The 15248-nt window shown below is 55.1% G+C and overlaps 5 protein-coding genes across 5 annotated transcripts; 2 read left to right on the plus strand and 3 right to left on the minus strand.

The window, feature by feature from the left end:
- Window positions 1–620: 620 nt before the first annotated feature.
- CDEST_03724 (Putative NAD-dependent epimerase/dehydratase, NAD(P)-binding domain superfamily) lies at window positions 621–1925 on the plus strand (the record flags this gene model as incomplete). The annotated part of the gene is made up of 1 exon (XM_062919883.1): window positions 621–1925. The coding sequence occupies one exon, from the start codon at window positions 621–623 to the stop codon at window positions 1923–1925; it is 1305 nt and encodes a 434-aa protein (XP_062775934.1).
- An 86-nt stretch (window positions 1926–2011) lies between these two features.
- CDEST_03725 (Putative basic-leucine zipper domain-containing protein) lies at window positions 2012–4392 on the minus strand. Its single transcript, XM_062919884.1, has 2 exons — window positions 3553–4392; window positions 2012–3436 (listed from the first exon to the last, which is right to left on the minus strand). Exons 1-2 carry the CDS (start codon window positions 3640–3642, stop codon window positions 2219–2221), a joined length of 1308 nt encoding a protein of 435 aa, XP_062775935.1. The 5' UTR covers window positions 3643–4392; the 3' UTR covers window positions 2012–2218.
- A 2048-nt stretch (window positions 4393–6440) lies between these two features.
- Window positions 6441–7115, minus strand: CDEST_03726 (uncharacterized protein). The gene has a single exon (XM_062919885.1). It carries the CDS (start codon window positions 6978–6980, stop codon window positions 6495–6497), a length of 486 nt encoding a protein of 161 aa, XP_062775936.1. The 5' UTR covers window positions 6981–7115; the 3' UTR covers window positions 6441–6494.
- Window positions 7116–7643: 528 nt separating this feature from the next.
- On the plus strand, window positions 7644–9941 carry CDEST_03727 (Putative major facilitator superfamily, MFS transporter superfamily). The gene is made up of 6 exons (XM_062919886.1): window positions 7644–8017; window positions 8108–8312; window positions 8380–8483; window positions 8553–8725; window positions 8867–9345; window positions 9430–9941. Exons 1-6 carry the CDS (start codon window positions 7814–7816, stop codon window positions 9747–9749), a joined length of 1485 nt encoding a protein of 494 aa, XP_062775937.1. The 5' UTR covers window positions 7644–7813; the 3' UTR covers window positions 9750–9941.
- Window position 9942: 1 nt separating this feature from the next.
- On the minus strand, window positions 9943–11907 carry CDEST_03728 (Putative carboxylesterase, type B, carboxylesterase type B, carboxylesterase type B, active). Its single transcript, XM_062919887.1, has 3 exons — window positions 11324–11907; window positions 10642–11231; window positions 9943–10569 (listed from the first exon to the last, which is right to left on the minus strand). Exons 1-3 carry the CDS (start codon window positions 11850–11852, stop codon window positions 10039–10041), a joined length of 1650 nt encoding a protein of 549 aa, XP_062775938.1. The 5' UTR covers window positions 11853–11907; the 3' UTR covers window positions 9943–10038.
- Between the last annotated feature and the right edge of the window lie 3341 nt (window positions 11908–15248).

A 15248-nucleotide genomic window follows, 5' to 3' on the forward strand; every position in this document is an offset into this window, starting at 1 on the left:
AAGAAGTACCCGAGAGTGGTGAGCGAAGCGCCCGAGACTGAAAAGGGACTAGAAATTTCAAACGAACATGATCAACCAGAGAACCAGACTGGACGGAATAGGGGCCGCCCCACAAAATGGTCCAACAACACTGTGAGGAGCGTGAACGGCTTCGAGCCTAGGCGCCGGAGTCGAATCTGCAACTTGGCCGGGCTGCCACTGGCCCGAATCCGGCTCGGGTGGAGCTTTTCTGCCGGTGCCACAGGGGTTCCGCCCCGCTAAGCCCGAGGGCGCTGCCCGATCATGGGCGGCCGAATATGATCCGGAGGGTATTGGCACTGTGAAACCGTTCAAAGCGCAATGTCCGCACCAACAGAGATGGAGGCAGATGGGCAAAGAACGGCCGAGGGAGACAGTCATGACGTCTTGTCTGTGTACCAGACGATGACGCCGATGGAGTCGGAGCAGAAGATAAAAGAAAGAGAAAAGGCTCTTCCTTTTCGAGTTGCAATCTTCCAGAATACAGTCTTCTTCATCTTCCTCTTCTTCATCACGTATTTCCAGTAATATTCCTCAAGAGGCCCGACGCCTCCCAAAAAATAAAATATAACAATATCTCGAACAAAACACCATTGCCCATCATGAGCACCGCCGCCTCCCTCCGCCGTGACGGCATCTACCGAAACCTACCGACCTTTGACGACTCCGTCACCGGGCTCACAGCCATCATCACTGGCGCCAACGGCATCTCGGGCTTCAACACCATGCGGGCCCTGCTCAGCAGCCCCCAGCGCTGGACCAAGATCTACGCCCTCTCACGCAGCCCGCCCCCGGAGCCCATGATGGCCCTGCTCTCGCCCGAGGCCCGCTCCCGCGTCGAGGTCGTCACCTGCGATTTTCTCCAGGACGCCGAAACCCTCGGCGAGACCTTCAAGCGCGCCGGCGTCCGCCACGCCGACCACGTCTTCTTCTACTCCTACATCCACAAGGACTGGTCCGAGGCCGAAGCCCTCGTCGAGAGCAACGTCGCCCTCCTTGAGAACTTCCTCGGCGCCCTCGAGGTCGCCAGCGTCAGGCCCGCCCGCTTCGTCCTCCAGACCGGCGGCAAGAACTACGGCATGCATATCGGCCGCGCGCGCACGCCGGTCGTCGAGTCGGACCCCCAGCCGCGCCACCTCCAGCCCAACTTCTACTACCCGCAGGAGGACCTGCTCAGGGACTACTGCGAGAGGAACGGCGTTTCGTGGAACGTCATCCGCCCCGCCGCCGTCATCGGCACCTCGATGCACGCCGCCATGAACACATTCTACCCCTTCGCCGTGTACGCCATCGTGCAGGCGCGCAAGGGCGAGCCCATCGCCTTCGGCGGCGACTGGGAGCAGTGGCAGTACGAGTACTACCACTGCTCCGCCATCATGACGGGCTACCTGACTGAGTGGGCGGCCCTACAGGAGGACTGCGCCGACGAGGCCTTCAACGCCCAGGACGGCGGGCCCCTCAGCTGGGAGCGCTACTTCAGCGAGCTGGCCCGCTGGTTCGGCGCCAAGGGCGTCGTCCCGCCCCCGGAGGACGAGTCGAACCTCAAGACGATCGAAGGGAAGCGCGGGAAGGACACGCCCCTCGGCTACGGACCGCCCCTGTCGTCCAAGCAGAGCTTCTCCCTGGCGGACTGGGTCAAAGACGAGAAGAACGCTGCCGTCTGGCGGGAGATTATGGAGGAGTCGGGCGGCAAGATCACGCAGGACCCCTTCAAGGACCCGGAGTCTTTTCTCATGAGCGACTTTGCTTATGTGAGGTTCGGCAGCCTGTCATTGAATAAAGCCAGAAGGTTCGGGTGGACTGGGTTCGTCGACACCATGGAGAGCATCTTTGAGATGTACCAGGAGATGGAGAAGCTCGGCATGCTCCCAGCGATGGAGGTCCCCTCGGCTCGTCCGCTGTGTTAGATGGAGGGACACAGGGTGAACCATGCAAGTAACTCTGGCCCGAGAGATCATCCTCAGAGGCACAGAAACGGTCGGGGTATTATAGAGGACATCCAAAAGGGGGAATGGAATATCACTATATCAGGACTAGTTACATTTGCATTTCATGGCGGATGATCACGAAGAATACACTTTAAATGGTCCAACACAGCAACCTAGTCAGTCCCCAAACGCCACTGAAGCATCCTTGGTGAAAAACAACTCTTGAAGAATCCTTCCTTACAAGTATCTCAACCTGGTACGTGCTAAGAGCGTCATGGGTTGCTTGACAATGCAGAAAAATCACTATCATCGAGTAATACCACAGACCTTTCCACGGCCTTGGAAAAGCCGATTTGAGTGTAGGCGGGCCCCGCAATGAAGCACGTAGCCGACTGTACGAGGTTGACGAGGAGAAGAGAGACATTGACGTGGAGGGTGAGGCTACTCAACGCCCCTCCAAGTCCGGCGGTGGATGGCGGACTGGAGCGCTCAATTTCAGGACCTGGATCGGCCGGGCTCGTCCCACTGCCCGTCTCGCCGCTGATGCGAAGTTCTAGGGTATCCGGCCCCGACTGTCTCGCCCCCAGCTCCCGGAGTCGCTCTTGGATGTCCACGGCCGTCAGGAAGCCCGGCGGGGAATAAGCCGCGTTCGCTTGGTCTGAAGCCGGAACCGGGCTAATCGCACCCAGTCCTGGCCCTAGGCTCTGCATCGCATGTTGAGGAGTATCAAGATGGCCTTCAAACATGGCACCCCAGGGCATCCTTGCCGCGGCCTGCTTCTGGCCGAGATCCGACGCCAGCAACCAGCGCATGTGGTCCAGCACTTGCTCTTGCGTCTGAAACTGAAGCGCGGTGCCGAAGATGCGTTGGACCTCTTCGGGCGGTACCGGCAGATAGCCGTCCAGCACGAGACAGGCCTGGGACAGCGTCGTCTCCAATAGTTGAAGGGAAAAGGTATCTATGATCGTGTTCGCCGGCGGAGGTGTGACTCTTGGAAACACTGATTGGCCAAGGCCCGTCATCATTAGAGACGGGGCAATGTCTCTTTCACGACCTAGCGGCCTTGTTACGGCCGTTGTTGGGTTCGAGGGTTTATCTTGGTTATCCTTATTCAGGGTGCTGCGCGGGTCAGGCATCGCACGCCCGCCCTTGGCGCGCTCCTCCGCGTGCCGGTACCCCGCCGTCGCCTCCAAGATCTTGAACCCCAAAGGCTCGCCGGTCGAGCCCACGTCTCCGTCTTCGGCGTCGGTCACGGGCTCTACCAACGTCTTCAGCCGGCGCGCCGAGCTCTGGAACATGCCGAGGAGTTGCGGGCAGTGCTTGACGACTTGTTCGTCGCGGAGGATCTGGTCGAACAGGTCGATGAAGAGGACGCTCATGTCCTCGACGACGCTCTCGAGCCGCTGGACTCGTTGCCGCCGGCTCGCTTCTGCCGCCTGCCGTCGTTTCCGAAACTCCTGCTGCGACGTACGGTTTCGTTCTCGGCGGTCCTAAACATCGTGTCAGTACCCACCACTACGATGCGTGCGTGGCCCGGAGGAGATGCTAGCGGTGGGATGATGTCGGGCTAGACCAGCCAAAGGATTGTGCGGAGGCCGCAGCATACCTTCAGTATGTCTTCGCTACTTCCACTGCCGGGGCTTGTTGTCTTTCTTTTGCGCGATCTCGGCGCGGGCCGGGGGCTCAGGTTGTCCATGGCTCTTTTCAAGTTTCTCGATTGACAGAACACTTCTTTGCCACTCTACGATATTCTGTATCTTGTCGCCGTGTAATTGTTATCACTCAAGCGAGGGGTCGTCTTGCAAAAGGGGGGGGGGGGCAATCTTCAAGATGGGTGACTGATGGGACGGAGTAGCGTGCGATACTTGTCGAGGATGCTCGCTCACCATGATGCAGACGAGAGGAACGAGAGGAAAAGATGTGGTCTTTGTTGACTTGCTTACTCAGTCCCTTCCCCCTGCGGAAGTGTTACATAACGTCTCCGTCCTGAAGTTTATTGAGATGAGTACCGAGGGACTGCTGAAAGGAACTCTGATTACTATTCATTAAACGTTGCTTTGCTATGACACCGGCTAGCGGGCGGAGGGACGCTTCAGCCACGATTGTGATTACTCATCGGCAAAGGTTCGACTCCTCATCTGATATGTGAAACTGGATACGGACTCCTTTTTGTAAGTTGGGTGCTGCTCGATAATCAAAAGTCGATTGTAGCAAACCGAGTTACACTCCTGAGAGTTTCTCGATTAACGAAGCACAGAAAAGGGCAATAGGCGGCAAAGATTCTGGTAACGAGGCTCTTGACGCTCTATGTGGCACCTCGACCATGTCATGTTACCCCGAAACATGACAACACAGATGGGTAGTACACGTGTAGGACGTGCCGTTCTACAGCTGCCGAGTTGTATCGCCAGCTCGAATGAGATGAGAGATGGATGGTCTTTGTAGTCGGACACGCAGTGGGGGGAGGCATGCAGATTACAAATCCATACTCCGTACAGATTGGACAACTTCATCAACTCCACCGACAAGGAACTGGTTCGCTTAGTACGAATGGAAATTAGACAGAAGCCCAGACGGAAAAGGGGACCAACAACCAACACAGCCGCAATGTACGCCCAAAGCCCATGCCCGAAGGTCAACGCCTTATTGTTCGAGCATATGAAGCAGTAGAAGACTCTTTCCAAGACATACATGTTGCAGGGTGTATAGTACTGAATACTCTCGGACAAACTTCGAGCAGAGAGCCATGCTCCACTTGATCACGGGAGTAATCATAGCTGCGAGACTTGCAGTAGACTTACTGTGTGCCCATGCTTTCTTTGGCCCCCATTCGTCTCTAAGTTGAAGATGATTGTTGAGACGGCTAAAAATTATGATGAGACGTGACTGTCTATGGCCATATAGAACAAAAACACAAATTGCCGAGAACCGATCGGTCATCACGCTTGATACAGGAAGCGAGCCTCGCATGGCACGCGAGCCGCTGCTACGTCGCTACTGGTAGAATGGCATTAATTCAAGGAGGGAGGGGAGGCAAGGAGGGAATCCGTCCTCTCCTCGGCGACTAATTACTTCCACAAATGAGACGGTTCATTTTCCGAAACTTCATTTTTCGATGCCTGACAAGACGTCGTTGTCCTGGAAAAAGGAAAAGAGAACCAACCTCCTTGACCGGCGATATGTGAATAACTCCGATGACCGGCAGCGGCGATTAGAAAAACGAATTGAGGCATCCGTCGAGCGCCAAGATGGCGCCGTACGATGTGTTGTGAGAGACCCCTTTTCCGAAGCCACACCGGCTGAGGGCTCGCACATAGCCGTGTCACAGAGCCGGCCAGTGGTGTGGCGGCGGCGGCGGCGGCGGCGGCGACGGGTATGATGAAGACGAGGACTCGAGGAGTAGGTGGTTGGTGGTGTGCGGGAACCATCTCCTTGGGATCGCTGGGCCCCCCTGGACTTGGCAGTCCACGGATAGGTGAGTAGTAAGTAGATGTAACTGAGGAATGCCATGAATGGATCTGCTGGCGGCGGCGGCAAGACAAGGTGATGGTGAGCCGGGCGCCAGTCAAGCTCACGGCGTCGCGGAGGTGGCTCTGGTCTGGGCATGGCCAGCCAAGCGGTCACAAGAGATGGGCGGGCAACAGATGCGTCTCTTGGCGGGGAATCCTCCCCCCAAGAGCTTTGCGAGAAGGAAAAAACGACCAACCACGCACACCGCGAGCTCGAACCCCCCCCCCCCCCCCCCCGGCAAACCTGCACCACCATGGCCTGATGCCGTCGTGAGAGAGGTGTTTCCCCTCTCTTGGCCCCAGCAGAGGGGAGTGCCGATCCTTGGGAAACGTTTTTTTTTGCAGAAAATGCCCGGCCACTCTCTTGGCTCTTGGTTGCCAAAGCAAAACGATTTGTACAACATCTCCTCGGGTACCGCGTGTTTATGTAGAGATGCTGCTTAGCTGGCAGCACCACTCTCGGCAGGCAACGACCGACAGTAGCTGTCGGCCTATGAAATCATGCCGGGGGGGGGGGGAGGTTAGCCTGTCCATGTCACTCCGCATTGTAACCTTGTTTGCACAGAGGTCGGTGAAAGGGGGTCGGATGGACCCCATGCCCCCAGAGACGAGATCCTGGTAGAGTGGCCAAAGCGACGTTGAAGCAGGGCCCGGTCACTGGCGCGCCTCGTACGGAATCCGGGGTCTAGCTCAAAGTGAATCTTCAGGAAATGGGGAATTTGGGATTGACTGGCGAGAGGAGGCAGCATTGGATCAATGTGGGCGGCACTCCACCGCGGAGGAGGAGATACCATGAGAGAGAGAGAGTGCCACTGCATGCATGCATGCATTTTTGAGGGGTTGATGCTCACCCGTGGGTCAGCTTCCTGCATGCATATACTCAAAATATCAAGTCAGTCCAGACGCGTTGTTGAGGAACACGGGGCAGGTGACCAAGACCACCTCCCCCCCCCCCCCCCCCCCCCCCCCCCCCCCCCCAGTCTTCGAATAGCCCGTCCGAAAGTTGGGATGGAAGTCATCCCATTCGTCGTCTGTCATCTCAACTTCGTGGACAAACGTGACGTGGGGTTTTCCGAACCGGCAATGCTCGCATCGCATCCCAAGACCTCACTCGAATAAGCTCCTCCTGCATGTCTAATTGCGAATGATGTGTGTGTGTGAGTGTGTGCCAAGAACTCGAGAGTGATTCAGAAAGGGGGGATTGATGGATGATTGAGCAACGATGAACATATCCGCGAGGAAGTTTTCCGTTTTTGCTCCTTTTCCGTAATATTCTTGGCACAGCCGGCATAAGACACGTACAAGGGGGAGGGGGACGGGAAAGAAAACAAACATGTGTCTTAAACGCCATCAACGCCAAGCGTTGAAAGGGGTTGGCGGATGGCAGGTACCGACAGGGGGCGGTCACAACGAAGCTACGCCTTGTCGAGCAAAGGGTGTCGAGGTCATGTTGTGGAGGAGGGTGTTTATTCCTGTCGTGTGAGAAGGGCCGGGGGGCAGAGAGAGCTTGTTCAGTATCTGGCATCTTGGTGATGTGAAAAGAATACTGGAGGAATGTGAGCAATGTTAGAAGAACTAAGTCAAGGTGGTTTCTTGTTCGCCCGAGAACATGAGCCCGAAAGAATCATGGTGCTAGAAGCAAGAGATAGAAAAACACTTGCTACATACGGCTTCCATCAGTCAGTCAGTCAGTCAGTCAATCTCGGCTTTGCAGCTTGGCCTCACGGAGACACTCACACAAGAGTTATCTGGCACCAGGGCGCGGGACTGGGCAACCTTGATACCCGACCGCCCAGCACAAGGAAAGACGCCTCATCTAGACTAGATATGTGCAAGCTCAGCTCTTGGGATGGGGGGAAGTGTACGACCTTTAACAGTCTTGGCTCTTCTCTTGTCTGTCACAGGGATTGTCAGTCAGTCCCTCAACTTCCCCGCACTCCGCACTTGAGCGGAAAAGCCGTCCGTACCCCATCTACCCCATGGGGGAACTTGACGCTTCTCCACCAATTATGCTCATCAAACTCCGCTTCTGGCTTGACCCGGCAAGATGGCTGCGAACGGCCGGTCGGGCGGGCGCCGGCTGATGGAGGATACGCGGGGGAGGAGAGTGAGGACACGGACTGGGATTGGGATTTCTGGGATATATATCAGAGGTTCCTCGAACGACATCTCGAACTATCCCATCTCCTTCAACCTGCGAACTCAGGGACGAACGAGTCAAGAGTCAACCGTCAACGGTCAGCTCTACTGCGTCTTGAGCAGAAAAAAGAGGAGAAGCAAACTTTCCTAGATTTCCGCAACCGCTCTTGTCGAAAACGGACTCTTTTCAGTTCTCGTCTCTCTCTCACGACATCAAAGATGGCGGCGACACAAGACTCCCCCAACGACCGGCCTTCGTCCCAGGACAAGGTCGCCGTCAACCAGATGGAGCACGTCTTCACCACCGACGACCCTGCCCTCATGAAGCAGCCCGTCATCGAAAAGGTGGACGAGTTCGGAGCCCACACCAAGACGGATCCCAAGGAAATTGCGCTGGTGAGGAAGATTGACTGGTACATTCTGGTGAGTGTTGACACACACATACATGCGCCTTTCCTGCGTGATGGCACTTTCACAAAAAAACCCGTTGCTTACGAACCTCACAACGAACAGCCCATGCTCTGGTCCATGTACTTCCTCAACTTCCTCGACCGTAACGCCATGATTAACGGAAAGCTCGACGGCCTCGCCAAAGACCTCAACCTGAAGGGCACCCAGTACAACACCTGCGTCTCCATCCTCTTCGTCGGATATCTTTGCGGCCAGGTCCCCTCCAACATGATCCTGAACAGAGTTCGCCCTTCCTGGTACATGGCCGGTAAGATGGTCTCCCCCCTCCCGCAAGGAAACCCGAAGACGCCGTGAACTAACGTTTTCCCAAAAAGGTTTCATGCTGGCCTGGTCCATCGTCAGTCTCCTGACCTACAAGTGCCACGACTACGCCACCATGCTTGCGTGCCGCTTCCTCCTCGGCATCACTGAGGCTCCCGTGAGTGACCCAACAACATTGCCATGAAAACACGGCCCTGGTGCGGGTTATCTAACGGGACAACATCAGTTCTACCCCGGCGCTCTCTACATGCTCAGCATGTTCTACACGCGCAAGGAGATCTCGGTCCGTATGGCCATCTTCTACACCGGAAACATGGCCGCCAGCGCCTTCTCCGGTCTCATCGCGGCTCCCATCTTCGCCGGCATGGGCGGTCTCAGGGGTCTCTCCGGATGGCAATGGTACGTTTTTACCACCCCTGCGGAAACTTGGTCCATCTCGGGACAAGTTTGCCACAAGAGCCGACTGAACCTCTGAAAGTTCTCTCGCCAGACAAAAGGAGAAGAACAACATCCGCTAACCAGTCCACTTTCTTCTTTCAGGCTCTTCATCATCCAGGGCGCCGTCTCCATCCTCGTCGCCTTCGTCGCCTTCTTCCTCCTGCCCGACAGCCCGCTCAAGACGCGCTGGCTGACCGAGGAGGAGCGCCAGCTCGCCCACACGCGCATCTACAACGACACCACCGACCGCCGCGAGGGCACCAGCGTCTGGAAGGGCCTCGGCGAGGCCGCCTGCGACTGGCGCACCTGGGTCTTCTGCCTCATGGACAACCTCCACCTGTCGGCCAACGGCTTCAAGAACTTCTTGCCCTCCGTCGTCGAGACGCTCAACTACAACACTACCATCACCCTCGTCCTGACCTGCCCGCCCTACGTCTTCTCCGCCTTCTTCAGCGTGCTCGTGCCCTGGTCGTCCGGCCGCTTCAACGAGCGCACCTGGCACATCACCATCAGCAAGCTCGTCGTCTGCCTCGGCTTCGTCATGGCCGTCTCGTCGCTCAACATGGGCGTCCGCTACACTGGTAAGACTACCGCAATGTTTCTTTTATTTTAATATCTCTCTCACCAAGAGTGCTCTCCGCTAACCACACACTCACAAAAAACAGGCATCATGATCTTTGTCGGCGCGACCTACGGTGTCAACAACCTCATCCTCGGCTGGACCTCCTCCGTCCTCGGCCAGACCGACGAGAAGAAGGCCGTCGCCATCGCCATGGCCAACACGCTCGGAAACGCCGCCAGCATCTACACCCCCTACCTGTGGCCCGACGCCGACCAGCCCCGCTACCTGAAGGCCATGCTTGCGAGCATCGGATTCTCCCTCGGCGTCATTGTCTGCGCCTGGTTCATGAGGTTCGCCCTGATGCGCACCAACCGCAAGAAGAGGGAGGCCGACCCTAGCGCGACCAACTTCTACGTCTACTAAGAAAGACGATCTCGCGTCCCGGGGAGTTTTCTCGATGAAGAAGAGAGTTTTAGGTGTGCTTTTTATGATATCACGGAGGCGGGAGAGCATGTGTTCTTTGGCAAACTTATTCCACGTTGGCCTTGGACAGAATAATTGTAGCGAAGTTGATACCAATGGTTCATGTTGATGAACCAATACACTCTTGCTTTCTACGCCGAGACACTCCTATAATGTGGAATAGTGACTGCAGTTTTGTATCGACTACGATCAAAATCGAGTGTTGGATTGACTGATCGATCGACTTCCATCAAGCAGGGGCCGGCGTTGCCAGAGCCCCCATCGTGACGGTCGAGCAAGGAGCATCGTAGACCTCGGGCTTCACGAACCTCGCCTCGGGGCTGTTCTCGACCGCCAGCAGGACCAAAGACTCCTCGCCCGGGTCGAACCTGGGCCAGCCGACGACGGAGCTCAGCCCGTCCACCGGGTCGCCGGCGAACGCGGCCCAGGCGCGCTGCACAAGCGCCGTGGTCCGTCTCTGGGGCTCCGACGCCGCGATGCCGCTCACGTCCTCCGAGGCGCCGAAGACCATGTGAAGGTCGACGCCGTGGTAGGCGCCGCTCGTCGGGAACAGCCGCGTGTTGTCCCAGTCGCCGAAGTAGCGGTACACCCACGCCGGGACGCCCTGCGCGCGACGCGCTTCGGCCTGGTACGAGTTCGGACACGTGAAGGACTCGAGGAGGAAGGACGCGACTTGCTCCGGTGTCGGGACGACGCCGTTGCCGTACGCCGGGATTCTGTAGTACCCGTCTTCGTTGTTGTTGTTTCCGAAGAGAATAGGCTGGGGAAGTGAGTGTCAGTCTCAAGTTCTCTTAGATGTTCTCAACCACATTCGACGGAATGGCCACCATACCAGCTTGGCGAAGCTTCCAGACTCGGTCAGGGACACGTAATCGTCAAATACAATCTCGTTGTCGACCCTGGGATAGAACGGCGGGATGGCCCGGAGGACGCTGCTGCTCGACGTCGGGCGCACGGCGGCTGCGGCAGCCTTGATGGTCTCCCATCTCTGCGCCCGCATGCAAACCATGACATCGGCGGCATCCGTGCAGTTCACGGCCGTCACGACCGATTCCCAGTTCCGCTCCGGCACACCCGGGCTGTTGAGCGGGAAGCTGAAGGCGTTGCCCGAGGGTGCGATGAGGCCGCTGACGATGGGGTCCTCCGCGTAGGCGTACGCCCAGTAGTCGACGGCGACGCCGCCTGAGGACTGGCCCGCGATGGTGATCTTGGTCGGGTCGCCACCGAAGCCGGCAATGTTGTCGCGAACCCATTCCACGGCGGCTCGCTGGTCCCGCAGGCCGAGGTTCTGGGGCTGGCCGGGCGCGCCGGGAAAGCCAAAGATGTTCAGGCGGTAGTTGACGGTGACGACGACGACGTCCTGGGCCGCCGCGAAGTACTTGCCGTTGTAAAAGGGGCTGTTTGTGTTGCCGATCGCGAAGCCTGCGTGACACTGGTCAGCGTCACGTAATGGACCATCATCGTAAGGAAGAAGCGTCGTGGGGTCTTCTTCACGACGGCCACGATCGACTTACGTCCGCCGTAGAAGAAGACAATGACGGGTTTCTGCGCCTCTTTCTTTTGCCTCGTCCAGATGTTGAGCGTCAGGCAGTCTTCGCTCTGGGGCGTCCCGGCACCCGACGCGAAGTACCCGATGATCCGCTGCGCCTGGGGCGTCATGTCCGGGTAGTTGACCTGGCGCGAAGGCGAGAGAGGGCAATCGAAGCCGAAGCTTGAGGCCTCATAGGAGCTGTTGCCGATGAACCTCTCCGGCGGAGCGAAGCGCAGGTCGCCAACGGGAGGCTTGACGTATGGAATGCCGAGATACTCCAACACGTTGGAGCTGTTGGACGCTAGGTGACCCGTGATGGGCCCGTTGGAGGTTTGTACGGTGAGGAAGCCTAACGAGTCGCATTTCCCGGCCGGGGATGCTACAGCCAGGCCTCCGATGAGCGCCCAGCAGGCCAGCGGTGATACGATGGTGATGGATCGCATCGTGATGTCTTGCCTTGGATCAGGATCAATGATACAGCATGAGAAGTCCAAGGTCGAGGAATCAATCATCCACCATCTCGTAAATGTACTCCAAATTTGAAGGATTCGCTATCCTCGCTTGTCTAAACACCCCCTCCTAGCGCTGATTCTTCATCTTGTTGTCTAGCGGACCTCCACGGACTAATGCAGCTTCCCCATGCTCGCTGGTTTGTGTCACTAACCCTAGCATGGGAGCGAGGGCCACCGCTAGATTAATCATGACAGGGGTTTGATTGTGCTGTTTGTATCTCGTTGGATGCGGATTCTTTGATCCCTGACAGCCAGGGTTGCGCCCAAGACCGCCGGGGGTTGAAGGACGCAGTGGAACATACTCTGGTAGCAGGCAAAAGTAAAACCCCCCTGCAAAGTACCGTACGGGCCCAACCCACAGACTAATTAAGCCAATTAGAGCCCCTAAATTTACTAACAGGCCTACTTATTGCCTTCCTCCCTTTTTTTCAGCTATAGCTAATTTATCCCTTATACAACAACAACAATAGCTTGAAGTTAACGAAATAGCCTGACTAAAAGGCAGTAATATAAAGCAGCTTATAGAGGCTAAAAGATAATGTATTTAAACCCTTTATTTTAATAGCAATCTCCCTTAGACTTAAATTCTTACTATAACTAAATACATAAGGGAATAGATCTGTTGTGCGATTTGTGCTAAAAGTGCTGCAGTTACCCTCTAGTTAGGCTGCCTAAAGCTTATAATAGATAAGCAGAAGCAGCAATTAGTTAAGTATATTACCTCCTCTAAAGAGGGCTAATTTGCCTCCTTTTTATAGCTTTCTTATACTCTATTTAACTCTCTCTTTAGAGTATACGTTATTTAAAATACCTTTTGTTAACTAGAGTATAAGTATTATATTACCTAACGCAAGCTACCTATCTCTAAAGCTAATTAATAAAAGCGCCTTACCTAGGCATAAGAGCACCTCTCTTAGATAGTAGATAACTAAAGGAAAGTTCTTTAGATAGATAAGATATAGATTATAGGCAGTTATTACTAGAAAGTCTATGTTACACAACGCTGCAGCAAAGAATAGGAGCTAACCTGTGTTATTAAGAAGCATTAACGCAAGTAGGGTTAGATGTTCTAGGGATGTTTCTCTAGGGATTAGAAAGGGCTAGGCATCTTCTAGGAGAAGGACTAAAGTAAGATTAATGCTAAAGCATACTAACAACGTATAATACCTATTATTAATAGATAGATTTAACTATGCTAGTAGATGTATAGCAATAGCTTTATCCTTATGTAGGATAGCACCCTATTACATTTAGCTAAGACTATGCTGCTAGATCTTTATAACTGTAGTATCTATATTATTTACTAGCTGCTGTATTTACCTAACCTTAACCCTATTAAGTCTTGCTAGAACTAGATAAAGGATTATATATAGGATAAGTTAGGTATCTATAAGAACCTTACTTATAACATCCTATAGCAGTATGTAAAAGAGGCGTAGGATGCACTCCCTAAGGATTTCCTATTTAAGCTGCTCTTATCTATGCTAGCCTATTGCTAGGCTGTAATTAAGGCTAACAGTATGTATATAAAGTACTAATCTAACTATACAAATTAATAGATCTTAATGTCTTACGCTTATGTGTAACGGTCCAAGGCGTGTGTATTTGCAACAGGCTATGGCGACTACTACGAGTATCCTCAGATGAGGATTAGAAGGGAAGAACAACAAATCTCCGCCTCGCAGCGGCCTGATCAGGGCCATGCGGCCCATGCCGCACTGGCCATCGGATTGTCGGCATCGTGGATTCCGTGGTGGGCCTGACCCGGGGTCGCCCGTGGCCGCGATATCCAGCAAGGCCTCATACGGGCCCAGCCCGTTACAATACCCCCCTCCTCCCCTTCCGAAGGGGGCCGTGTTTCTCTTCGTACTCAGCTAGTGCTATTGTGTCCTGAAACTGGCTGAGTGGTTCCCACGTCGGCTTCGCCCAACCCGTCCATTTCACGAGGACCTTCCAACCCCTACCGTGCTTCTTCTTATCCAGTATCTCCTGGACCTCGTACTCCTGATCAGGTCCAGACACAAGGGCGGCGGGTTGTATATCGTCCTGTTCCTGCGATGGAAAAGGGTCGTTTCCGGCATGCCGCAGGAGGGACACGTGGAAGACGTTATGTATCCCAGGCGGCGTGTCTAACCTGCACGCGTGTGTTCCGACTGTCTCCTGAACCGTATACTTGGCGTTCACCCAGTCCAGTTTCTTTGAGGGCCTGTCTGATTTCACATTCGTTAACCTGAGCCAGACTTTGTCGCCCGGTTTGAACTGATCGGACGGCTGTCGCCTCGCGTTGGCGTACAGTTCTTGTCGCTCTTGAGCCGTGGCCATGGCGGCTTGGGCCCATTCCGTAGCGTCCTTCAATCTCTGCACAAATCCTTCAGCTTTCGCGATAGGGGTGCTGTCGTCCGTTCTCAATGGCTCGTCCACCCTGATCAGGTCGATGTCGTATCCGTGGGTGGCAAAGAACGGACTCATCCCTGTAGATGTCGCCGGTCGGTTGTTAATAGCCATCATTGCCACTAGGGACAATTCGTCCCAATCATCCTGAGCATACGAGCAGAAGGCCCGCAAGTAGGTCTCTACTACTTGGTTAGCTCTCTCCGTGGCTCCGTCAGTCTCCGGATGGTAGGCTGTAGAGAGTCTCTGTTTGATTCTGAGGAGCTGACACAGGCGCCTCCACGTCTGACTGACAAATTGTGTCCCTCGATCAGTCACTATTGCTCTGGGGGTTCCGTGGTGTCTGATCAAGGCAGTAGCAAGAGTGTTCGCTGTTGCTTCGGACGAAATTTCCCACATAGGCTCCAGTATAACGTTCTTAGACAGCCTGTCCGTAATAACCAAGAGGTTCTTGTTCTTCTTCCTCGTTGTAGGTAAGTCGGTAATAAAGTCGAGCGATATCTCTGCCCAAAATCGCTCGGGTATCGGTAACGGTTTAAGAAGCCCTCTGCGCTTCTCTCTCCAGACGTTGCCTCGTCCACAAACGTCGCAGTTGCGGGTGAATTGCCGGACGTCCTGAGACAGCCCTGGCCAGTGGAACGTCCGACTGATCAGGGACTTAAGCACATCTCTGCCCGGGTGCCCTGATAACACGGAGTCGTGAATGCTCTGAATCAGCCGCGTTCGCAAAGGCTCGTAATGCGGGACCCATATCCTGTCCCTCCAGCAAAGCCGGCGTTTTCCGTCGACTGTGCACTCCGACAGCATGATAGGGATTCCCCACGTAGAGGGCAGCTGTTTGGCTCCTTGCTGTACAGCGTCCCTGATCAAGTAGTACCGGTTGTTGTTCTCTAACCCAACGTCCCACAGGCTCTTCAAAGGGTCGTCTTCGAAGGGGTTCACTGGTGGCTCAGTCCATTTAGGAGACTCGTCGCTTCCTCCATCAGCGTCCCCGCTTGATACAAA

Source organism: Colletotrichum destructivum, chromosome 2 (assembly GCF_034447905.1).
Source record: "Colletotrichum destructivum chromosome 2, complete sequence".
Taxonomy (NCBI): domain Eukaryota; kingdom Fungi; phylum Ascomycota; class Sordariomycetes; order Glomerellales; family Glomerellaceae; genus Colletotrichum; species Colletotrichum destructivum.